The sequence below is a fragment of the Camarhynchus parvulus genome, chromosome 28 (genome assembly GCF_901933205.1).
Source record: "Camarhynchus parvulus chromosome 28, STF_HiC, whole genome shotgun sequence".
Lineage (NCBI taxonomy): Eukaryota > Metazoa > Chordata > Aves > Passeriformes > Thraupidae > Camarhynchus > Camarhynchus parvulus.
In genome coordinates this window covers 4,238,964-4,264,784 of record NC_044598.1, presented here as the reverse complement: position 1 = coordinate 4,264,784, position 25,821 = coordinate 4,238,964, and the positions used below count along the sequence as shown (strand labels likewise).

General features: G+C 46.9%; 1 protein-coding gene across 1 annotated transcript in view; it reads right to left on the bottom strand.

Annotated features, from left to right (window-relative positions):
• AP3D1 (adaptor related protein complex 3 subunit delta 1) overlaps window positions 1–20,707 on the bottom strand; it is a 43,214-nt gene extending 22,507 nt beyond the window's left edge. Inside the window, 8 exon segments of the mRNA XM_030966612.1 lie at window positions 1,333–1,406; window positions 1,669–1,808; window positions 3,111–3,240; window positions 3,584–3,691; window positions 5,534–5,614; window positions 6,197–6,277; window positions 7,081–7,176; window positions 20,373–20,707. Coding sequence (XP_030822472.1) covers window positions 1,333–1,406; window positions 1,669–1,808; window positions 3,111–3,240; window positions 3,584–3,691; window positions 5,534–5,614; window positions 6,197–6,277; window positions 7,081–7,176; window positions 20,373–20,468 — 806 coding nt within the window. The 5' untranslated portion in view covers window positions 20,469–20,707.
• Between the last annotated feature and the right edge of the window lie 5,114 nt (window positions 20,708–25,821).

Genomic DNA, 25,821 nt, shown 5'->3' with positions numbered 1-25,821 from the left:
AGCTCAAGTCTCTCTCCAAGCGAGTGAGTCACATCCCAGCAGCAGAGGACTGGGATGCAGGAACACACTTCCCATCCCTGGAAATCATCAACCCATTTCCAGTGCCTGATTTCACCCAAAACTCAAATTCAAGGCTGCTTGTGCCAGCTGAACACACAGAGTAGTTCTGTGGATTGCAGAGCTCCTTACAAAGCCTAAGCTGTACAAGAGGGAACCAGGAACCTGCCAAGCCCCAAAGGAGCAGGTTCCAAGCACAGGGCACACAGGGAAGGAGCACAGCTCCAGCAGCACAGTGATGCCCTGAGGGTCAGCTTGGGATGCTGAGAACCAAAACCACCATTTCTGCTCCCTGGGCACTTGGTGAGACAGCTCAGAGTGCTGTGACTCATTATGAGACGCAAAATGACTGAAAGGAGACCAAGACAAAGAGGATTCAGTCCCCACAACTCAAAATTACTGATGTGGGAGTTGAGATTGTCCATCCTCCTGCTTTTTCTGGGGGATTGCACTTATTTGTTACTGCTGACAACCTCCTGGAGGTACCTGGATGCTGCTCTGTCTGAGCCTGCCTTAAAGGAATATGAGGATGGACGGAAATCCTCTGGCTAGAGCTGCTCTCAAGGCTACACAGATATCTGCTTAAAACCTTGCTCTGTCACATGAAAAGAAACTTTTTCACTCAGCAGTTCCTGCGTAAGATCACACTTCCTCTTCATAACAAGGAGAATCCATGTATTCCCCCCAAGGCATCTATTTCCTGATTTCAGTTCAGAATAAGAACCACTACACCACCACAAACCAGCAACAGACAAGGGACAAGGAAATAACTTCAACATTATTTAATCTACATTTAGAATATATATATTGTAAGAGCCTCTTTCAAAACACATCTGAGCTGCCAAATGCATGAGAAAGGGCTTTAATATATTCCTTGTCACGCTGCTTTGGTGGGTAAGGCACTCCCAAAAGTCAGGAATCAAATGTGTGAGGTGAATAGGAGAGGCATATACACAGCTGAGCCTTTTTATACATCCTTCACAGTCATCTCTGGCTTGAAATGCAGTGAAAGGAAAGCAAATTGCTCCAATTTTCATCCATCCATTGGAGGAATTCATGCTGACAGTCAGACACCCAGAGATTTTCCTTTAAGGTATTTTACCTCACTCAGGCTTTCCAGAAACAACCCTTGTCTAAGAATCTCTCTTGATACTTGAAGCCAATATACCAAAAGTCAAGAAAAAATTATAGAATGCATCCTCACCCCAGCTACCGACCCACTCACCAGGCCCTTCCCCAGTCCTGACTGAACAAGGCAGGACCTGTCACACAAACCTGTGGATGAGGTTGGTCAGGGGCTCAATCAGTTTCTTCCCCAGTCTTGGTTCTAATGGAGTAAGAGCACCAAACTATTCAATAAGAAGAAAAGTGAGTTAATAGCTGCTTTTCAACAGCTTCAAAACATTATGTAAATTACAGTTCACTGTATTTAAACCAAGTTATATTAACATATTTTTCTCTTTGGTTACATTCACAAACATTAGAAGATATTCCTGGTTACTTTTTATTCAGACTGAATGGTAACTATGCCTCCCAGCACGAAATCCACTTTCACACCCAAGGTAATTTAATGAGAACTCTAATCCTATAAACAAAAAGCAGAATACTTGCCAGTTTTATAATTTTAATGAGAACCCAATTATTGGTTGACGACGTCATCAGCTTGAAGAAGAGGGGAGCAAGGGAAAGGTAATTTTTGGGATTGCGTCGAGCCAGCTCACAAATCACATTTACTGCAGCAGACTGCACACCTGGGCAAAACAGGAGGGAGAAGCACAAATCTCATCAATGCCTCCATTGTAATTGAAGTTTCTGGTGCAGAACCCCCACAGCAAAAGCAGCTGAAGCTTCAGACCTGTGTGTCCAATGGTTTGGCCTCATTCCCAAGCCTGAGGCAGTAAATACAGGGATGCAAAAGCAAACTGAGAAAGGGTTTTATTTAATTCTGGCTATTTTCTAATATAGCAGCAAGCCAGGTATCTGCTTTGGTTCAGCATGAGAAAAAACAGCAAACTGCCACATCCCTGCCCTGGACTGTGGAGAGCTGGTTGTGGGACACAGACAACACAATCATTAATCAGCCACCAGAAAGTTTCCAATCCATCCTGACTTCTCTGATATGTATTATTTTAAATGTTTAAATACAAAACAAAAATAATTCCTTAATCTAACTGGACATGTTCACTCTCTTCTCATTGCTCAGCCTGACACAGGTTGTTGTCAGTTTGGAATGTTTTAGTCTACGCAGGCTGGGTGTCCTAGCAGAGAGCAATCCTTCACTCCACAAAGCTTAACAGGCAACTTCTTCCTCTCTCTGCAGGTGAGGGATTTTGCTTTCTTTAATAACATTGTCCTGCAAGATAAATATTCCATGCTCACAATAAAACAGTTGGGAAATGCAATTAAATTTCTCCCTGTAATTGCAGATACAAATCAAGTGGAGATCAAATACACACCAGACACAGAATTCCTAAAACAAGTGTTTTGGTGCAGTGAGGGAACACCAGCACCTCCTAAAGACTGAGCAAAAATGTGAATATGATACTGAGCAATTGCAGATTTCCTGTGCTGTGGCTGACCTGCACTGACAGTACTGAGGGGCCCAAAGAGCAGTCTGGACTCAAATAAATAAAAAATACACTAAGGAATGTTAAATAATTTTAACTGTGTCCACTGCAAGTCAACAGCTGCAGCTTGCTAAAAAAAGCACAAGTAGTAACAAAACGAGAACCCCAAACCCTGAAATCAACTGAAATATTTTCAATAGTCAAGTTCAACAAATCAGGAAACTTTAAGCTGCTTTGTCCATTAAGGTTTAACCGTCTGATACATTTTCAGTAGCTTTGGGTTTGAAGAAATGGACATTTTAAAGAACCTATTTTTAATATGGCAACACCCATCAAAAGTCTCCTATACTGACCTACCCTGAAACAGGAGAGTCAGTGCCCAAAAGATGATTACAGCATTTTTCATGCACTCTTTTCTCCACAAGCTCTACAAGCACATGGACCTCCACGTGTGAGAGCAGAAGGAATTCACTAAAACCCACTCACCGGGATCTGGATCTTCAAGTTTCTCTTTAAGGCGAGGAAATGCAGGACGGAGGGACTCTGGGTACTTCAAAAAAACTTTGTACATGATTAACACTGCCTTCTTCCTGATGTAAGGCTTTGTGTGAGACATCTGTGAATGAAAAAACTGCAGTCAGGCTCTGAGCACATCTGTGTTTCCAGAGCTCCTGTGCTCACACTGCTGTCACCAAAGCTCTTCCTGGGAGACTCAACTGCTTTTTGAAAACTCAGCTTTGAGGCAAGAGCAAAATACTGTTGTTTATCACCAGAACTAATGAATGTATTTCAAAGTGATCCTCTTGATCTAACTAAAGTCTGTAAAAGCTCCCCAGAACCCCCACAAGAATGAAGCAGCAGGTTTCACATGTATCAGTTCTAAATTTAAGATATTTACCAGATTTGAATAACTTAACATTCTATAATTATAGAAAGTTATTTCAACCTTATGAACTCACCAATGTCATGATGTCATTTGCCAAGTCCCTGGCAAGATCTGGAGTAACAAAACAGGACAAGCCAGTCAGTGCAACTCCAGTATCATACTGGTTAGGGCTACTCAGATCCTGAAAAAAGAGAAACACGCTCAAAAATTTAAGATCACACAGAATGTTAAGAAACAACTTCCTCAGACTAATTTTATTCAATCAACATAAATAAAGCAGAGCTTCTTCATGGGAATATTTATATATCAACTACTAACACCTGCTAAACTACAGCCAGCCTGGGGTTTAATAATGGGCACAAAGAACCATAATTAAACAAGAGATGGATGACTGCAACATAAAAGTAATCAGAGATATCATACCTTGGTGGTGTTTTGGGAATGGAAATAGTTTTGTAACACTCATTACTTATTACAGACATATTTAAAGTCCTAAAAAACTGGTATTAAGCACTAACCCTGCTAAGTCCAATTCCAAGTGTCATCAACTTCACTGGGAACAAGCACTCTTGGTGAGTGGTGCTCCACCTTAATCTAGTAGAGAAATGAAATTATTCTTCTCCCAAGCTGCTGGCAGCATCACACTTCCAGTCCACAAAGACAGGACACAATTTATGTGTGAGGAACACATTTATTGGTCGGGTTCCTTTGGATCTATTTGTAGTCAGTATCCTAACCAGCCCTCCATTCTCTTTCAGGTCTTTCTAAGCTTAAGTCACTCACCCATAGTAAAATTAATTTATGAGTAAGTTCAAGTATAGACTATAAATTGTGTATCAGGAAACACAAACATGAAGAGGCTGCACAGAGCATTCCCACATGAACTGCTGAATTAAGAGTCCAGATTCACATGGATACTGAAGCTGCTTCAGGAGAGCTAAACATAGTCAGGCCTTTGGGGTTCTGTGCCATTTACATCTCATTTAAAAACCTGCTGCAGGTGGTGGGAAATTAGAGTCTACTTTAAGAATAATGCAGTCTACTTCTTAAGGGGCAAAAAACTGAAATTCATCCTGGCTCTAATGTATTTTTAGAACTGATAAATCCTTCAAATTTCAAGCTTTGGATCAATGAAACATGAAAAGGCATAAAGAAAGATTTTTATCTTCTACATAAAAACTTGGGCACAAAGTGGAAGTAGCCAGTAACTGACTGAAATTCAGTAAAATAAAGAGTTCATAATAAAGACAATAGATATTCCCATTCAGTACAAAATAGTTCAAAAGATAGAGGGAAAAGCACTAGTTCTTTAGGGAAGATACTGGATAACATCCCACTGCTCTTTTTTAAGCAAGGAAAACACATTTTGGTTCCTTGTAAAAATGGTAAAAATGTAGGCAGATTTTGTACTGGATCAGTCAAGTTTTAAAGCAGTGATACTTAAAAAATGAAAGTCAAGAGCTTAAAAAATATCTGTAACTTCAAGAATAGGAAAACTACGCTGCACACCAGTAACTCCAAGTGATCAAGCTCTATGAAAATGAATGCACATGTGGGTACATGAATGCAGAACAAAACTTTCCACACTCTCTTCACCATTTTTACACCCAATTCTACCAGAGAAGTCAAAGTCTGATGTGGAATTACAGACAAAAAGATCCCACACAAGTAGAAGTGTTGTGGAGCCATGTCACTCCTGAGCCACTGCTCATTTTACTTCAGGAATGGGGACATTTTTCCTGCCTGTTACATTCTTATAAGCACTGCCTAGAGACCAGCAAAGTTATTTCTGTCCCCATTTTCTGTGCTGAACAAACACAGGGCTGGTATGAGACAGCACAGGGAGGGATGTGCACAGTTCCTGAGTGTTTCATTAATCCCTCTGCTTGTGGAATGACAGGAGACTGAAAATCAAGAATTCTACTGAACCACCTCTGTATTCCTCATGGAGAAATACTCAGTACAGATGTGAAAGTACAAGCAGGGAGAGAGTGCAAGAAGAAATGAAGAATTGAACATTTACCTTTCTGATCTGATTAGTTGTCAGCATAATGACATCAGTCCCTTCATGAAAGCACTGGGAGGCAGCCAGGTAACCAATGCGCTGGGAAAAGGCAAGGAGGAAAACAAGGTTTGTTTTTAAAGTCAATTTAGACAATGTTTAAGTGGAAACCAACTGGTGGCTTTATAAGCAATATTAAAAAGGTGAATGAGTAGGTTTGTATAACACAAGAGGCATGAGAGGGGTCCCCTAGAAAAGGGGGTTTATATCAAAAAAGAGTAAGTTCAGACAAGTAATGTTCTATTGATCATTTATCTGTCTTAGGGATAATAAAACCACCTTCACCTTCTCTATTTTGTTACAACACAGTTCAGAGACCATGAAGCTGCAGAAATAAGGTAGGATTGGCTACTACAATTATTTTGTCTGTGCTGACTCCTGAGTTTCAGGTATAAAGCCCCATTAGGGAATAATTTCTTAGGAAGCAACATTCCACCATGTTTGGTGAAAAAGGTCTGCAACAGAACATAAAATAAATCTTTCAAGAAAAATTATAAAGCTATTACAGAATAAAAAATGCCTGGAACTAAGAATCTCAGGTGGTCTTCACATAAAAATACCTTTTGTGAAAAGCCAGGGTATCAGACAGCTTGGCCAGGACAGCTGCATTTACAGAGAACTCACCTTGAATGTAAACTTGGAAGCACTCATAACTTCAATAATGTTGAAAGCAGCCCAACTGATGTCGTAGCCCAGCATCTGTAACTGTGAGCAGAGAAGCCAAGATAAACTTCTCAAATAAGAGACTCAAGGAAATAGGTCAAGACATGTCCCAAAACTGAAGATGCAACAGGAGTCTGAAAATTATTCTGTAGGCATCACAGGTTTATGAGCAATGTACCACTCACCACTGCACCACTCACAGTAAGTGAAAGACATCACAAGTTTTCAACAGTTTGCATCAGTTCCAGGCTGCCCAGAGCAGCTGTGGCTGCCCCTGGATCCCTGGAAGTGCCCCAGGTCAGGCTGGACGGGGCTTGGAGCACCCTGGGACAGTGGAAGGCGTCCCTGCCCATGGCAGGAGGATGAGCTTTAAGGTCTCTTCAAATCCAAATCATTCTGTGATTCTACGATATGCAGTTATATAAGCATTGGTGTGATGGGTTTTATTCCTGATTTTCTTCTAATAAAAACCATAACAGAGCCACAAAAAGAAATCTTCACCAAAATTTGTCTTCTTGTCAACAAAGGACTGAGCAAAGAGAAAAACCAGTTTCAAGTGCTCATGTCACTATGTCATAAGAACCAACCCAAATTGAAAACAGTTTCTTTTAACTTGTTTGTTTTAAATTAGATTCACTTCCTGCCCCATCACAATTAAATCCAGTTGTACCAAACAGAGCAGGAACGTGCAGCCTCTGACGTCAGAGCTGGGGCAGCGATGTCCCCACAGGCTGCACTTGGAGCAGGGGAAGCAGAGCAGACACCCAGAGCCAGGGCTGGCTCCAAATCAGCAGGAAAGAACAAAATGCAGCTGCAATTCTGTGGGAGCCCAGCAAGGCACTTACATAGGTCAGTTTGCAGACTGCGTTTGCCTTCACTGCGATGTTGTCCTGCTTCAGCTCCTGCTTGATCTCGTCGATGCACTGAGAGATGTATTTTGCCTGAGGAAAACAAACAAAAATTTGAGCTCCTCCACCAGTTTCTCAAGTTCCCAGCATGTTGGTGGGGAGAAGCACCAGAACTCCATTTGCAAGCATCAATCTCACACACACACAATTTAGTAAGCACTTAACTCTGACAAAATTACTTATTAAAAAAAACCCACCACAATTCTGTTACAAAACCAAAAGTATGAGATGTTTCTTTGGTGGTTGTCCCTTCTGCCTCTCCCTCACAATTACACCACTCACTCCAAAGCTCTAGATTCAAAAATCTGCAAACATGAAGTTGCTCAATGGAGACTGAGTAGGCAGAGGTCTGCACAAAACCAGAGTTCACCATTGCTAGAGATCACTGCCTCCAGAGGGACGTCAGAGAACACCCGCTCATGACGTGACAAGGAAAAGCTGTCACACACTGCTAACAGCCCACAAATGAGAGGTGACTGATGAAAACACCCCATTTTTGGACCTGCTGCCAATGATGACACTGTGGATGTGCACCCACAACACAGGGACACAACACAAGGCTTGGATGGGACACAGGTGCTTCCTGGACCCCCCCAGCCATGGAAAGCTCCATGGAAAGTCATGAACCCCCTCTCTGGTTCTCAACTTCCATAAGCCCTTTTGCCATTTACACATTTTGATAAATAACAGTTATTTCTATGAATTTCTCAGCAATTCAAAGAGCCAAATGTCACAATGTTTACATTTAAATATTGGTGCTTCACATCTTTCCAAGCAATCACATCTGTGCTTGTGGGAAGGATGTGGCAAACATGTGATTTAAAATTATCTGTACAGATTTTACTTTACAAGCAGAATTTGCTCAGCCAAAGATTCTTCCAGTTCACAATTAATTATTATTTAAGTACTGAAGGCATCTGCTACAGGAATAATGAAAATTTAAATGCAAAGAAATAATCTCTCTTTTCAAAGCCATGCATGCACCAGGGTATTTCACATTCCTAGCTGCCAGAGGAACCAGGTCAGAACCGGATTACCTAATCCCTGCCTGAATACCACCACCTTCCTCCAAAATGATATTTTCAGCACAGAAGTGTCTAGTGGCCTGACTTTAATCAACATTTTTTCCCCTTTACACTAATTTTTGTGTATTAATACAACCATTTTTTAGTCTTTTACAAATGTCCTGGAGTGACACAATGCAAGCCACAAAAGTTTGCTGCTATGGATGAAAATCAGCCCTGGGGGAAGGACTTGGGGTGTTGGTGGGTGAGAGGCTCAGGCTGCCCCGGCCATGGGCACTGAGCCAGAAACCCCCCTGTGCTGGGCTGAGCCCCCAGCGTGGGCAGCAGGGGAGGGGGGATTCTGCCCCTCTGCCCCTGTGCTCAGGTGAGACCCCACCTGCAGAGCTGCCCCAGCCCTGGGCAACAGCAGCAGGAGGACGTGGAGCTGCTGCAGCCAGGCCAGAGGAGCCACGGAGATGCTGCAAGGGCTGGAGCCCCTCTGCTTTGGAGCCAGCCTGGCACAGCTGGGGGTGCTCAGCAGACAGATGAATGAGCTTGAGGGAATTTAAGCTATTCCTAAATGCCTGTGTTTGGGATAGAAATACTATCCTTACAGTGGGAATTTTCCTGTTAAAGGAGGGCACTGTAAACACCAAACAATCCTTTCCTGTACACAGATCCCTTCTGTTCTCCTGGATACAGGTGAGTGGATTGCATCTGCCAAAACTGGAGATGGCATCACTGAACAACAGTGTCCAGGTGACTTTACCCAGAAGCAGATTTGGGATTGTAAACCATTCACCTGAGAGTGATTCAGGGCCTGACAACTCACATGGGAAGTTTAAACTCTTGAGTATAAACTAAAAAAAAAACTTCTGAGGGTAGAAAATAAATACTTCATTAAAAATGCTGAGTGACTTATACAACATGCAACTGATCCACAAACATATTGTACTTGGCCTTGAATATTTTATGCTCAGAGAAGAGCACACTGGAACAGTGTCACAGAATCCTTCATGTGTGTATCTTGTTGCCACATCCTGGGCAGCGAGGCCAGTGACGGTTCTCAAGGCAGAAGGACACTGACACAGAGGTTCTCAGTCTTTACTTCCATAACCAAAAGCCTCACTTATTTCCCACTGCATCTATCCCCACACTATTCAAACATTAGCTTAATCTTCTGGAAACCTCTTCAGTGTTGAGCACAAACCACTGTGTGAGCAGGAGAGGTGGAAAAAATAAGAGTACAGAGAAGTTCAGTAGTGCCCAGCCTGGCACAGCTGAACAAGGCTCCAGAGTCACCAGCCCCAACATCCCACAGGTAAATGCCTGCCTACCAGTTAGTCCAGCTTCTGGAAAAGCACATTACAGAACTCAGAATCAGATCTGCAACTGAAAAAAGGGATTAGAGAGAGCAGAAAGAAGTCCTTCTGAAACAGCTGTACTTCAAATCCCAAAACACTCCAAGGAATGGCAGGCACTATTTATAGAAAGCTTTACAGGATCAGCAGGTATTAACTTTTTGTTAATCCTGTGGAGTGGCACTGCCATGAATGAGCAATATGAGGAAAACTGATCTGTGCAGTCTCCCTCCTAAATCTGAAAGGCAAGCACCACACCCAGCTGGATCTGCTGCCACATCTCACACCCACAGAACTGCGAGGGAACCTGGAGGTGGGAGCAGATCCTCAGTGAAGCTCTGGCTGTGGAACCCTGACCTGGGCACAGCGCTGGGCAGGACCTGCACCAAAGCACTTCCCACTGACCCACAACCCCCACTGCAGTCCACAGCTGCTCAGGGGGGTCACACCACACAGCAAAAGGGAGAACAACCCCTTGATGCAATGAAAAAAATTCCAGTCACTCAGCAAGGCCTAAATATTTGGAAGAAAAAAGCTCTTAACATTTACATACTGACACAGCACAAAAATCTGGGTATCTTGCCCAGCACCAACTATGTCTTTGCATAAATCCTTCTAATATAGGAATTTCCTGGTGTGGTAATTAAAACCAAATACTTCCCAGGATATAAGTAGCTCTGTTTTTCCTTAAATGCTTTTGAGGTCCCATGAATCACAGAATCATTGAGGTTGGAAAAGCCCTCAAGGATCAACAAGTTCACCAGTTGTTAGTCCAGGACTGTCATGTTTGTCACTAAAACATGCCCCAAATGCCACATCCACACGGTTTTTTGAACATTTCCAGGGATGGTGACTCCACTACTGCCCTGGGCAGCCTTCTATGAAGCAATTTTTCCTAATATCCAATCTAAACCTCACCTGGTACAGCCTGAAGCAGTTTCCTCCTGTCCTGTCCCTTTGTTCCCTGCGAGCAGGGCCTGACCCCCCTGGCTGTCCCCTCCTGTCAGGAGTTGTGCAGAGCCACAAGTTCCCCCCGAGCCTCCTCTGCTCCAGGTTGAGTCCTCCCCATCACATTTGTGCTCTAGTCCCTGCTCTGGACATGCTCCAGCCCTTCAATGTCTTTCTTATCACGACCCCAGGATTCAAGAGAGGGCCTCAGCAGTGCCCAGAGTTCATTTATGCTCCCACTACTCATTACAATATCAATATATTTCTTAGCTATTAATTCCTAACTAATTCTGTGACAGTACAATTTGCAGTTTTGTGTTGATGGCTCACACATCCAGGCCAGTAGATTGAGGAGCATTTCTAAGCCCCAACATTTACCGACCTGTGGACAGTCAGATGGCTCTGAGGGGGCCAGGCAACGCTCAGGCAGCCCCTCAGGCAGTGAGGTGGGGACAGGCAGAGCCATGAGGCATAGGAACCCTCGCAGGAGGAAGGGTGGGAGCAGGGGCAGAGCTGAAGGCTCTGAGAGCAGCAGGCAAGGAGCTGAGGCTCTCTTTTATTCCTGCTAGGCTGCCAAGTGGGAAAGGAGCCTTCCCTGCCGCGGTGGAAAGGCTCCTTAATGAAATGCCATAGCAACCACTGTGGTAATTGTTCTCTCTCCCAAGGAGCATTACAGGAACATGCCTGGAGCAGCCCAGCTAAAACCCAAGTGCAGCCTGCAGATGTGAGCAGAGAGCACCCAACAGAGCTGTGGAACAGCACAGACACAACTGCATTCCTCAAAGTATGTCACCAACGAGATGCTGGAGTACTTTATGTCCATTAACAAAATACACAAGCTGTTTTTTAAAACAAGCCCTAATTCCTCAATAATTCCAAGATCTCACCTAGAAAATATGTGCATTTAAATGAATGTGAGTGGCTAAAATAAGAAAGAAGGCATCGTGAATCAAATACACAGTCTCTTTGAAATGGAAGGAGGAAGGGGAGAGTGGGTCATGGTAAGAAGCCAAAAATGCCATTTTATAGGATTTTTCATTTCCCAGCCATGTTTTTTGACTTAAATTTGAAAAACACTAAGGCTTTATTTCAAGCCAAGACAGAACTTGGGGTTTGCTGACAATTTCAGAGATGCTGACAAAAGACTTATCCTTCTCAAGCAATCAGTATATGAAGTTTAAAAAGTCACTAATCTGTACAACAATTACATTCCTAGCAAATGTGATTCTCCATGCTGTACTTGCTGTCATTACCTCACAGGAACACAGCAATGATTGGGATGGAGATCACTGCAGAAGCCTTACATTAAATTTAATCATGTAAACTACTCATTTCCAGGAGTCTTCAAGAAGCTGTATTTCATGTCAACCAAAAACCACCTTCTAAACTCAAGAGAAGGCAAACTCACGTTCCTATACCTTTGGGTTGCAGCCCAGCAAACCAAATGCACTTGATTTGAGATTCAAACCTGTCACTGCAACATCCAAGTGCTTCCATCCAGATGAAAGAGTAAAATGTCAGTGAACATTGGTCGTTATTTCTCTTGCACTTTCAGGGTTAAATACAGTGTTTTAAGGAAAGGAATTATTAACAGTGAATGCCACAAGGAGCAAGATATTTTCTGATATGTCTGAAACCATACCATAGTGAAACAGAAATGTTTGGAATACTTAGAACATAAAAATAAATAAGCACAAAATGTAACATTTCTTCTGTTTTAAGCACTACAGGATTTATCAATTTTGGTAGGACTTTGAGACGAACTTCATGAGATCACACTGAGCACAAGCACATGATGGTCTCACATGAGAGGAAGGTGCGCACTGCTGCAACCTCCTAACACAACCACAATGCTCAACACCAAAGGCACTCACACCCCAAAACACCTTGAGCTGGTGAAGGAACTTTCAGAGCTGTTCGTGCTTCAGGCAGCAGATCCCATTCACAGCACACATCAGCTGCCTCAGAAAGAAGGCTGGGAAGAAATATTTATCACTTGCCAGGCTTCTCTCAAACCCCCCAAAGCAGCACTTGATGTCAAACAGCACTGAACCAGTCAGAGAACACCTCTAGTGTTTGCAGTACCATGACAGTATGGAATGAATCAACTGAAGTAACAGACAAGGGCATTAAAGGGCAAAATGTGCTGCTTTCTACTGACTTTGACACAGCATTACAGATCAACACATTATATATTTATTTCCATTAAAATACTGTATTATTTAACTACTGTAGAAAAAGATATTTGAGGTAAACAACAGGATCTTTTGTTTAGGCTACTCCATGGCTGGATAGAAAGAATTCCAAGGCATGTGCTCCCACACATGCTCCTCACAAGTAACTTCACCAAAACCATGGCAAAGCAGCTGAGAACAGAACAGAGGATCAGCAGTGAGTGGGAAGCTGCACAATGTTCATCCTGATGGGTTTGCACAGCCTGAGTCCAGCAGCACTGAGGGCTCTCAGCTGCAACAAAGGGCTCAGCAAACTGAAAGGCATTTTCAGAAAGCCAAGCTTATCTTTCACTCAGCTGTTGATAAACAGCATTGCTGTACATGTTTTAACCTGCCTTAGTTTTGTCCATGAAGCTTTCCAGGGATTTACTGGCTCATCCTGAGGAAGGCTTAAGGTCCCAGCCCAGTGTTCTGAGTGACAACATCAGAGGCACGAGGTTCTGCTGGTTCATTTGCAGCAGACTTCTAGATTATTTATTAGAAACACGATGCATTACCCACTGCCCCCTTGTCTGGTACAAGCACAGGGACATCACAAGACTCCTTGGCCAAACAACACAGAGGAAGGAATGCAAAAAGTAGGTTTACAGTTTTTTCTTTTGTTAATGTTTGCTGAAGTTACACACACCAACTGAAATCTGGAATGATCCAGGCACACATCCATCCTAAAGTGACTCATAAGCCAATTAAAACCTTTGAACCTTATTCTAAAAAATCAGAGAAGTGCTATCTATGCACCAATTTCAGGGCAGATAACCAACTCCAGACCAGCCATTACAGCCCCTTAAGGCACCACAGAAAAACACACAGGATCTTCTGAACAGGTTTGTAACACAAAGATTGGGTTGCAGGAAAGAAACAGCTGAAGAGTTGCAGCTGCTTGTCCAAAGTGACTCCAAGCACCTGCAGTGTCCCTCCAAGCACTGGGGTGTTCTGGCAGTCTCCCATGGACAGCTCCTCTTTGGTGGTTTACCCAAAGACAATTCAGGATTTCACACTGAAATGCTCACAGAAGGGCAGTGATGCAGGAAGCTGGAGCTACATGAGCCATTCTGGCCCCCTCCCAGGTGAGCAAGGCCAAGATCACTGCTGGCAATCAGCAAGCCCCAACACCAGTAAATCAGTAAGCAGGCAGCAGCAGCAACAAGGGTCTAGAGATGTCCCTTAATTACCTCCAGTCTGATCAGCCACTTACTATAAGCACATCTCCAGTCTGATCACAGTATTTGTTAATTTAATTGCACAGCAATTAAACAATCCTCAGGGGTCTGGGCTGTCTAAGCCATATCCGAGCAGACAACTTTTAAGCCTGGAGAGATGTGTCAGATAAAAGTGTTCATCCTTGCAAATACAAGATGTACCCAAAGTTTTATTTTTACATCACTATGTAAAAAGCTATGCAAGTGTTTTTACAGTAGATTTTTCAGCTTGCTTGTTCCAGACATCTCTGTGCAGTTTCAGGCTCTGATAAAGGCAGGCTTCATCAAAGCACGTGCTTTGCTGGATGCAGAAGAAGCAGTCACTTCCTCCTGGGAAACTAAAGTAGCTATTGTTGCTGAGACTCAGATGACTGAAGTAGTTCAGGGAGAAACCAAAAAAAGATGCTTAATGACATATTAATACCAAATAAAAATGTAACACTGAAAGTACTACAAAGCTCTAACACTGATTCATGCACAGCTGTGAGTACTGTGCAGTTATGGAAAGGTAAGGAGGACAATGAAAAAGATGGTTCATGGCCACTTCTGACTTCTTAAATTCAGCACAAATATTTGTGTAATTAAAGTAAGTTTGTTCACCTCCTCCCTGCTGTACAATCACACCACTCACACTAAACAAACATCCAGTCTCAAGGCTGAAGCTGATTAACACAGTGATCCACTTGGGGCAATATATTTTATACAGCTTTGCCATAGATTGAGCCAACCAGAAGACAGTTTCAACATTCCCACATTGACACCTCCCTCCATTTATACAGCTTCCAACATGGGGACTTCTCAGCAGAAGTTGTCAGGTTTGAACACCAGGTCATCATGGAAATAACAACAAAAAAGAAAAAGCTAATACAAAAACCAGCACTCAGCTATGAGGTTTACAAACTGACTGCTCAGTCTGCTGGACAATGACTGAGGGGGAGGTTGGTAGGAACCAAACATTTCTAATACCCAGTTACACTAAGGATTCAACAGGGCTCACTTATTTCAGTTACTTTGAACATGTGCTTCTTATTTTAAAACCCTCAATCACCTTTCTGAGCTACTAAAACTACCGCCAACAATGTTATTTCCTGCAGTTTTTACTCTATTCTAATATTTTTATGCTTCCTGACACCTGGATTTTAGCAGACTCCCCCCTCAGATGATGAAGCACTTCAATTTCTCACTGTGAATGATCAGCAGTTTTTAATAACCTAATGAACACAAATGCTGCCTTGTAACCAGTCCCATGACTTGGTTCTTTCTGGTGCCTGTCATGTAACGCTGCCCTCCACAGGGCACCAGGAACAGGATGTACTCCCAAGAACACTTCCAAGTGAAAAACCTAAAGGTGCTGTCTGTACACAAACACCATCACTAACCCACACTGTGGAGGAAGAGGTTTTAAGCCACTTTCATAGACACTGATGGAAAGAAACCACAAAAAAAAATTTTGCACTCAGCAGCAGGACAAAGATCTGCAACAAAAAGCACCAAATAAACAACTCTTTGATGTTGATCACAGTGCAGAAATGTAATCTGTATCCATATTTTACTTTGATTTCTCTGGCTGTTTTTCCCCTGGCCTCACTAAAGGAACAGTGGATGGTCACTCCATTTCCTAGGTACCGGACAGCTCTTCCTCTCCCCTGGCCCTGCCTAGGCACAATATTTACTTCCACATGTGCCAGCACAGATCTGTCTGCAGCATTTCAAACCCTCAGCAGAGGCAGCTATAAAACGATCAGGACTGGGAACAAAGCTATTATCCCCACTTATGCCACAGTCAATTAAGTAATATTTAATACAGGAGAAAGCAAGAAGCTAATGAAAGGCAGCACTAATGCAAAGCCTCAGCTGCTCCTGCCTGTAATCACAGGAGAACACTGCCCACATCTTGGCTCGTGTGCCATGCCCCAGGCCCTCTGTGTCCATGACACAGCAGGTAAGGCAGGACGCTCACACTGGGCCCTGCAGGCCAGTCCCAGACTGGTTTCTCACCAAGTGGTGTGAGGTCCTTATCCAACCCTCTTTGTGTATTGTTTCTACTTCCGACTTTGTCTTTTGCAGTGATTCACACACACGAAGAATTAACAATAGCAACTGTAGATGCACTTGGAAGTGGGTGGAATAATGAGCTGCCTTCAAAGATACCACCACGTATATGACACACAGTAACTGATGGAGCAGCAGCGCCTGAAAGAGCTGTCTGTCATCAATGAACTGCACTGCCCGGCAGTCGGTCTGTTCTGTCAGGCACCAACAAGCTGTTTAGCAGTCCTCAAAATTCCCTGATTATGTTCCATCCCACATCCTTTACCATCAAATACCAATACTGCACCAGCGGCTGAGGCCAGGCTGTCAGAAGCCACAGCATGAGGAGGCCTTGAGCCTCACTCAGGACAGGCTGAGCCCAGAAGAGTTTTGGGATGTGAAAAGATGCCTCAAAATTCCCCACATAATTTCATCTGAAAATGTGTCAGAAGAGGCTTGAAATCAGCAGTGGAACACAGCAGTCCTTTATTTAGAGGAAAAAGCTTTTATAACAATACAAGTGCCCTGTCCTCAGGTAACACTCAGTAAGCAGCAAGAAGCCACTGGCAGGTTGGAAAGCCTGGCCTGACAGTAAATCAGACATTTCACAGCATGACACACAATGCTGCTCCCATTTAGCATTATATTAGTAACTGAAGTTTTTTCCCAACCAGCAGCACCGAGTGCTCCTTTCACGCTTCTGAAACAGCTGAAGTGTAAACCAGCAATGAGATACCTATCACCCAACACCAGAGACAGGAAAAGGCGAATTTCTCAATATGATTTTTCCTGAAAGTATCAATTACCAAAACCACGAAGACACACACAGCAGAGTCTCTGAGAAAAGGGGGGGACAACCTCATGGTATAAGAGAAGTGTACAGATATTTAGTACAGGACTTTTTGAAATCCCTTCTCTCTCCTCAAGTGTCCCGCAGTAAATCAAAGACACCTAAAACAGAGGGCTGCTGTCTGAATGAGCTAAGCACACTCATTAATACCTGTTTCTATTACTTAATAATTTCAGTTTTCTAAAGGAACATCTCACATCAGCATCTGACACGACCTTCCTTATTGGGAAAAACAAACTTTTAACTGTGAATGAAAAACACTGTGCAAGGGCCAAACAGCATCAAAGAAATATCCTGTCCCTTACTGTACATTTAGGAGAACAGATAATTTATCAGTTTGGACTATCTTGGCAAAAATCCAGTATATTTTAACAGCCTGTGGTACAAGGCATTCCTCCTCTGAGCATGCTGTGGAGCAGATCCTGAAGCAGCAGGCACAAAGTAGGAGAAGTTACTCCATGGAATACAAAACTACCTAATAACTGCTGAAAAACACCACTTCCATTAGGAAAGCATCCCTTTTCCAAATGAAAGGGAGAGAATGAGGTATTGGAAGTGAAAAGTCAGGAAAACGCAGTAGGATCAAGTCTGGCTTTGAACTGGAGCTGGGAAACACCACAGGAATGAAAGCATCTGTTGGAAAGTAAACACAACGTGTCAGAGCTGGGAGGGAGCTAATGCTGCTCTGCCACCTCATTCCTTGCACACAGCACTGACCCTGCAGCAGGAGCAGCAGCTCCAGCACTCCCCAGAACACCAGAAATGGGCACAGGGAGTGTGCACAGAGCAGGGACTGCATTAACTGGCTCCCCTCTCCTGCCTCACATTCTTAGGGGAGTCCATCCCTTCAATTCCAGTGTTTAAACTCAAAATAAATGGGTCACACAATGGAAATGCCTCTGACAGGGAATTAACACACTGCACTCGAGGGCCAGGCAGCCTCCAGCACTCTCAGCTCCTCTAATGAGCTGAGGAGCACAAAACTCATCAGTGAAGAGATGTGGCCTGCTCTGACCTCAGGACACACCCTGGGGTGTGAGATTTAGGCTCACAGCAAATCAGGAAGAACACAAACCCACCAAGCAAGAAGACAGTGGGGCTGTCAAAGAGCTGCACTGAGAAACCCACTGTGAACTGTGGTGTCAAGCACTTGTACAGCCTCGACTGGCTGTGAAATACCAAATATGCTCACGTGGTACCTGCAAAGAAGGGGAAAGGAATAAAATTTTCCATCTCAGAGATCTACCAGGAGAGACTGCCCAGAGACATGAGGGAATAAGTGATGGCAGATTTTTCCATGTGATTAAATTCCAAAACACAAAACCCAAGACATGGAAATAAACTAACCTCCTGCTTTGAAAAAGCACAAGTAAATCAGAAGTCCAAACAACAATCTTGCTTTCATTTCTCTTCATATCATTGCTATTTAACAACCACAGTAGCTCCTTCCCAGAGACAACTCTTCCTGGAGAAACTCCTGTTGAGCCAAGACCAATAGCCAATATCCTCCCCACTAAAGCACACTGTTTGTTTTAAACAAATTTGCTTTTCCGAACAGGATAGAGTGTCTGTCTTAGGCTTAAACACTTATCTTGAGACTCACAAACGTTGGTTGAACTACAGCACTGGAGCAACATTCAACAGATACAATGAACAATGGAAACACTGTAGGGAAAAGAGGAAGAATTTCTGCAGCTGGTTCCTCTAAAACAGCATTCTGATTTTGTAACATCACCTGAAAATTAGCCAATGTCCCTGGCCACTGCCTGGGAAGCACTGAATCCACACCCAAAAGCTCAACAGCCGGTTTACAGCTCTCCCCAGCTGAGCCAGGAAAAGGCACAGTCCTGTGCTGTTTGCAGCCACTCTCTGGAATGAAGAGAAATGTTTGAAGGATTCCCAAACACACATGTTTTACCAGAGCAATGTCTTAATCAGCTGAACACATCCTGGTCTGGGTTTTAATTTTTGTTCTGCTTGTGGGGCTATAAAAAGGAATTATCCCTGTAGTTATCCATTTCAAAATCTCACCATTTGCATTCCAAACAAGAGTTTAAAATCCCATCATGCTGCAGCCCAGCTGCTCTGAGACAACATATTGCTCTGACCTCACTGAATCCCAGAGTGTGCACTAACCCCAGTAACAGCTTCCTACAAGTACACAGAGCCCTACAAAACTGTCCAAGGAGTGTTTTTTCCTAACTCCAAAGAGCATCAAAGCCAATGCATTTCAACCATTTCTTGTCACAGATTAGAACAAGCTCGGTGTCGTTCTTAATTCTCTTATGAAGCTGTTTGTCACAAAATTATTTTAGAAAGAACATTCAATTCTTCTCAAAGAACTGGTGCCACAAAGGCCTGGACCTTCACCAAAGGGATCCTCAGGGCTTTGACAGCTGATGAAACACTTTCTGTCCTATGCACAAAGGAATAAAGCAGATTTACTAAAAGCAGCATAACACATTGGAGGGGCTCCATAAGAATACTGCTCACCAGGTCCTGCTCTGGTAGAACACACTAAGCTCATAAATACCATATAAATTTGCTGTTGCTACTTCGTGGTGTTTCCCACATTTTTCAGGGCACTGCACAGCAGCTCTGCCTTCCTCTGCCACCAAACCAATACCATAAATCTAACATCCTGGTGGGTCCCTTCCAACTCAGCCTATTCTGTTAAAAACAGAAATTTCCCAGGTATGCTCACTACCAAACAACCCCTTGTCCTGTGCACAAGGGGCTTCACAGAGATTTTGGAAGTTGTATTTCGTGTTTCAGTTCAATAGCAGCAGCAAGGAAGATCAGTTTTCCCAGTAAAGTTCTCCATTTAGTTACATGTTTACAACTTTGCAGCTTTTGATAGCTGATAGTGACTGCACAGCCACCCCCAACACACCAGCAAAGCCCAGCTGTTAGACCAACACTAGGAAAGCTTCTCAGGCTTCACGAGTTACTTGAAGATGAACAGAAATGACATTGGGGCCCGTTACTTCTCAATTACCATGTGACACTTCACTGTGGAGTCTCACATAACACGTTCTTGATGACTAATTATTTCACCTATACTAATTTCCTGATCACGTGCCTCTCACACAAGAGTGGATAACAGGCCAACACGGAGAACTGATTGCTGCCTAGAAAAGCTCTGAGAGAAGGACATTTTAGTCAGGAGATACTAAACGTGAAGGGTCTGAAAGCTGAATTAGGAGCTTACTTCTCCTGTATAACAGCTTCAGGGTGAAGAATACCTAGCTGACTACAGCACGTGACTGAAGGGCTGGAGAGGAAGGAATTCCTCTATATTATTCCTCTGTAATAATCACGTACACATTTGCGTGTGTATATATTTCTATATATCTTCATATGTATATCACAGATCTCAACACCACAACACGCTGAATGGAAAGATGAGCACCAAGCATGACCCTCCCTTATTAACTCTCCTGCTCTCACCCAGCCTGTCCCTCCTGCCCCACACCCCAGCGTCACCTTCCTCGTTCTGACTCCCGCTTCCCCCTTCCCAAGCCAACATTGCCTTCCCAGCCCCGGCCCCAGCGGCCAGCGGTGACATCCCCGTGCCGGAGCGCGGGGAAGGCTCCCCTCACCTCATCCTCCTTGTGATTGCGGATGCCGCGCACCAGGTCCTGCAGGTTCTTGTCAAACATACGGTCGATGCTGCCCTTCACCATCTTCAGCGCCATGGCGGCGGCGGCGGCGGGGCCTGCGCCGGGCTGAGGGGCCGGGCCCGGCCGGGGGGGCCGCCGCGGTGCTACTGCCGCTCGAGCCGGGTGAGAGCAGCGGTGCCGGGGCGCTCACATGCCGAGGGGAGCGGGAGGGCACGGGCGGAGCTGCCCTAGCGGACGGGCGGGCACGGGCGACCCCGGCCGCGGGCACAGCTCCAGGCGGCGCTGGGGATCCGGCACCGACAAAATGGCGGCCGGTCAGCTGAGGGCTCGGCCACGCCCCCGGCATGGCCACGCCCCGAGCGACCGGCCACGCCCCCGGGCCAACACCATCCGTTGTGCCACTCTCCAGCCCCGCCCACTCCGTCCGGGCCGCGCCTCCGCCTGGCCACGCCCCCCAAACGACCATGCCTACCTCGCCGCTCTCCAGCCACGCCCCTATCACCTTGGACACGCCTCCAAGTGTCTGGACACGCCCTCTGACCCCGCCCCTACCGCGGCTGCCCGCCTCCCTGCTCTCGAGACACGCCCCCTCCCACTCTGACCACGCCTTTTATCTTATCTCACTGCCGCTCTCCAGCCCCGCCTACCCCGCCCAGACCACGCCCCTCGAGTCTGATCACGCCCCGAGCCCGGCCCGGCCCGCCTCTTCAGCAAAGCCACGCCCACTAACTCGTGTGAGCCCCGCCCACCCGCCCCTCAGGGGGCTGCAGGCCCGAGTAGGGGGTCCTGCTCCTCTCACCCCATGGGATGGAAACAACAAACAGCTGCAAGCGCACGAGAGAAAACCCCAACCCTGGCAGCGCTTGGAGCAAACACTGAGTATTTAATGAGCTGCTGGACCTGAACCAGGGACCAAGAGGCCGGTGGCATCCCGGGCTGCGTTAGGAGGAGCATCGGTGGTAGGACATGGTAGCTGCTCCTGCCCCTTCCTCAGCCATGCTGGGGCTCAGCTGGATGCTGTGTCCAGCTCTGGGCTCCTCGGGATCAGCGAGACGTGGAGTGGGCCCGTGGGGGCTGTGGACATGATGAAGGGACTGGAGCATCTCTCGTACGAGGAGCGGCTGGGGCTGTTCAGCCTCCAGAGCAGACCCAGCTGAGAGGGGCCCTCAGCCCGGTGTGCCTGCAGGGAGGCTCAGAGCAGGGCCCGGCCTCTGCCCCGTGGGGCCCAGCAGTGATACCAGAGGAACGGGCAGGAAATGATGCCCAGGACCTTCCACCTGGACGTGAGCAGAACTTCTTTGCTGTGCAGGTGACCAAGCCCTGCTGCCCAGGGAAAGTGTGGGGTCTTCCTCACTGGGGACATTCCAGAACCATCTGGACACAATCCTGTGCTCTGGAATGGCCCTGCCGGAGCAGGACAGTGGGAGCTGATGGCCCAGTGCTGTCCCTTGAACTATTCTGGGGTTCATCGCCCCGCCCCGCGACAGCCGCGTCACTGCTGCCGCTGCTGTCACTGCTGCCACTGTCCCAGTGCTGGCCACGCCTCCATCTCGGGCCACGCCCCCTCTTAGTCACGCCCCCTCTTGGTCACGCCCCCAGTCGGGCGCTCCCGCGGGTCCCACGTGGCAGCGCGGGCGCGCGCGGCGGGGATGCGCGTGGGGACCGCGGTCCTTACGTGGGAATGGGGCTCCCTCCATGGGGCTGCAGGTCCTTCCATGGGCATGGGGCTCCCTCCGTGAGAATGAGGGTCCTTCCATTGGGGTGGGCGCCCTCCCGTGGGGACGGGATCCCTCCGTGGGGATAGGGGGCCGTCGTTGGGGATGGAGGTCCTTCCATGGGGATGGGCATCACTCCATGGGCATGGGGCTCCCTCCGTGGGGATGGGGATCCTTCATGGGTATGGGGGTCCTCCTGTGGGGACAGAATCCCTCCGTAGGGACAGGGGGCCGTCATTGGGGATGGGGCTCCTTCTATGGGAATGGGGCTCCCTCTGTGAGACTGGGGGTGGGGAATTCCTTCCGTGGGAATTGGGGTCCTTCCATGAGAATGGGGGTCCCTCCATGGGCATGGGGCTCCCTCCATGAGGATGGGGGTCCTTCCATGGGGATGGGGGTCCCTTTGTGGGTCTGAAGATCCTTTTTGAGGCTGGGACTTCTGCGTGGGGCTGGGAGTCACTCCATGGGGCTGGAGAACTATCCATAAAGATGAAGACACCTCCTTGAGTCTACAGGTCCTTTATGGGGCTGAGAGTCCCCCCATGGGAGCAGGGTTACCTTCATAGGGATGGGGGGGCTTCAGGTCCCTCTGTGGGGTGGGGGTCCCACAGAGTGGGGCTGGCAGAGCTCCACCTCTCCCCTCTGCCCCAATAGAGCCAAATTTTGCGGTTTTTTTTATTGGGGATGCAGCTCCACAGGCTGCCACAGCTGAGTACCCACTAAACACCATCACCCACTGCCCCAGGTGATCAGTGTTGGTGTGGGAGAGCTGTGACAGGTGACATGATGTGATAGCCAGGTGGACATGGAGTGGACATATTGTGGATGCAATACTGACACAGAGTGGGCAGTATCTTGGTGTCTCTGTGACCACAGCTTGTCCTCTACCCACGTGCCCAACACCCCTGAACGAGCCCCTGCCCGTGGGTGCCATGTCCCCACTGCAGGTGGGTGTGACAGGGACCAGGAGAGGGTAAACAAAATGCACAGGGGCTGCTTTCCCACCCCACCTTCATCTCCAGAGCAGGATTCCAGCATCAGGAAAAGGAGGGAACTAAAGAGAAAGGAGCTTGCAAACAAAAAGGAGACATGACCTTGCCAAGATCCACCTGGGATTCTGAGCCATTGCACAACATGGGAAGGAAAAGGATTTCTCTTGCTCCCAGTGTTTTTCCCTTTGTTCTCTGCCTTCAGCCTGGGCTTTGCAGCCTGTTTGTGTTGGCCCAGGGGCAGAGAGAGGAGCCCAGCTCGGGGGTTGTGTTGGTTTTATTCAGAAATAGCTGCACACATCAGCCCCTATGCAGGAGGTTTCCCTTTTGAAGGGAAAAAGTCAAAGGGAAGAGTTATATTTGCTGGACTCCTCATGGTGTGGAGAACACCCAGGTGCCAGGCTGAGGCCGTGGTTGGGAAGGGCTGGCTGTGCCCACCTGTGCTGTCACTGTCCCCACACTGTCCCCACACTGTCCTCCTGCCTCGGACTGGGCTGCTCTCTGAGAGGATCCCCAAAAACCTTGTGAAAATCGCTTGTTTTAACCCAGCCCCCTGCAGTGGAGCTCAGCCAAAGTCACACTGTCACACTGTCACACTGTCACACTGTCACATTGTCACATTGTCACATTGTCACACCCTCACAGCCCCAGGCAGGGAAGCCCAGGCTGGGAGATGCAGCACCCCGAGGTGTGGGGAACGTCTCCTGCAGATGGGTTTGGACTCGAGACTTGATCCCTCCCGACTGAATTTCCAAGGATTTCTCCTCCTGAGGCAGCCTGCCTTAGTTCAGCCTTAAGAATTGAATTATGGACACAACTGACTTTTTCACTCTTCTTCCTGCAAATACTGAAGGGTTTGGAATCCCTTTATCATCACCTTTAATTAAGAGCATTGCTTTAAACCTGATTGCTGCCATCAGTGATACCTAAATCTTAAAATTCCCAGCTTTTGTCTTTCCTGCTTTTGCAGCTCAGATTTTTTTTATTATTTTTTTAAACAAATTACGCCACCTCCTGTTTTCCCTGTTGCACTTACACAGGCAGCATTCCCAGGGAAGGAATTTTCCCTCTCCAGCCGCTGACACAGTATCCCTAAGGAATGCTGTGCCTTGGGAGAGCACTGCTGAGTCCCACAAAACACAATCCCGGCCATCACATCCCCGATGGAACCGGATCTGAGCTCCTTTTTTGGTTTTTTTTTTGGTTTTCCCCCGTGTCAATGCTTCAAGAGCTTTCTCCCCATTCCTGGCACTCAGAGCACTCTGTGGGTTCCACATCCCAATGATGTTTAAGAGAATGTACTTGGTTATGTTAATTGGGATTTTTATGTAAATCACAAGGAAAGACACACGAAATTGAAGGAAAGAAACATGAAATTGGGGCTGTTCAGCCTCCAAGGGTCCAGCCAGGGTTTCCATGACAGGATGTCCATTTTGGAGTGCTCCTTTTGGGGTGTTTCATGCCTGGGTACCCATACTGGGGTGCCTGTGTTGGAATATCCTTGCCAGGAATCCCGTGCCGGGATGTCCTTTTTGGGGTGTCCTTTGTGGGACACTCAGGATGGGGTGACTGAGCCAGGGTGCCCATATTGGGGCACCCCATGTTGCAGTTCCCATGCTGAGGTGTCTGTGACAGGATACCCATTTTGGGGTGTCCTTTATGGGGCACTCAGGATGGGGTGACGGAGCCAGGGTGTCCTGTCCCCAGGTGACAATACTGGGGTACACGTTTTGGGGCGCCCATATTGAGGTGCCCCATGTTGCAGTCCCCAAGCTGAGGTGTCTGTGACAGGATACCCATTTTAGGATGCTCCTTTTGGGGTGCTTGCATTGGGGTGCCCCATGTCCATGTGCCCATATTGGGGTACCTGTGCTGGAGTGTCTTTGCTGGGATGGCCAGGCCAGAATACCTTTTTTGGGGTGTCCCATGTAGGGTTGTCCCTGATGCTCAGCATGGGGTGACTGTGCCAGGGTGTTCTGCCCCTGGTGACAATAGTGGAGTGCCCAAATTGTGCCCATATTGCAGTCCCCATGCCAAGGTGTCTGTGACAGGATGCCCATTTTGGGGTACTCCCATATTGCAGTCCCTATGTAGAGGTGTCCATGACAGGATGCCCATTTTGGGGTGCCAGTTTTGGGGTGCATCACGCTGGGGTGCCCCATGCCGCAGTGTCCATATTGGGGCGCTCATACTGAAGTGTCTATATTGGAATGTCTTTACTGGGGTGCCCATATCCAAATGCCCCATGCCGGGGTGCCCATTTTGGGGTACCCTTTCTGGGGTGCCCCTATTGAGGTGCCCATATCCAGATGCCCCGTGCCAGAGTACCCATTTTGGGGTGCCCCTATTGGGGTGCCCATATCCAGGTGCCCCATGCCAGGGTGCCCCTTTCTTAGGGGCCCCGCAAAGCCGCCCGCGCCAGGGTGTGGGATGTCCCTTTGGTCCCTTCGCCCCAGCCCCATTTGCGCCCCTGTCCCTCCAGGGGGGCCCCGCGTGGGGTGCCCATATCCAGCCCCCGCGCCAGGGTGCTTGTTTTGGGATGTCCCTATTAGGGTCCCATATCCAGATGCCCCATGCCGGGGTGCCCTTTTGGGGTGCCCCTATTGGGATGCCCATATCCAGGTGCCCCATACCGGGGTGCCCGTGGTGGGGTGCCCCTGTTGGGGTGCCCATATCCAGGTGCCTGCCCCATGCCGGGATGCCCCTGTTTTTGGGGTGCCCATA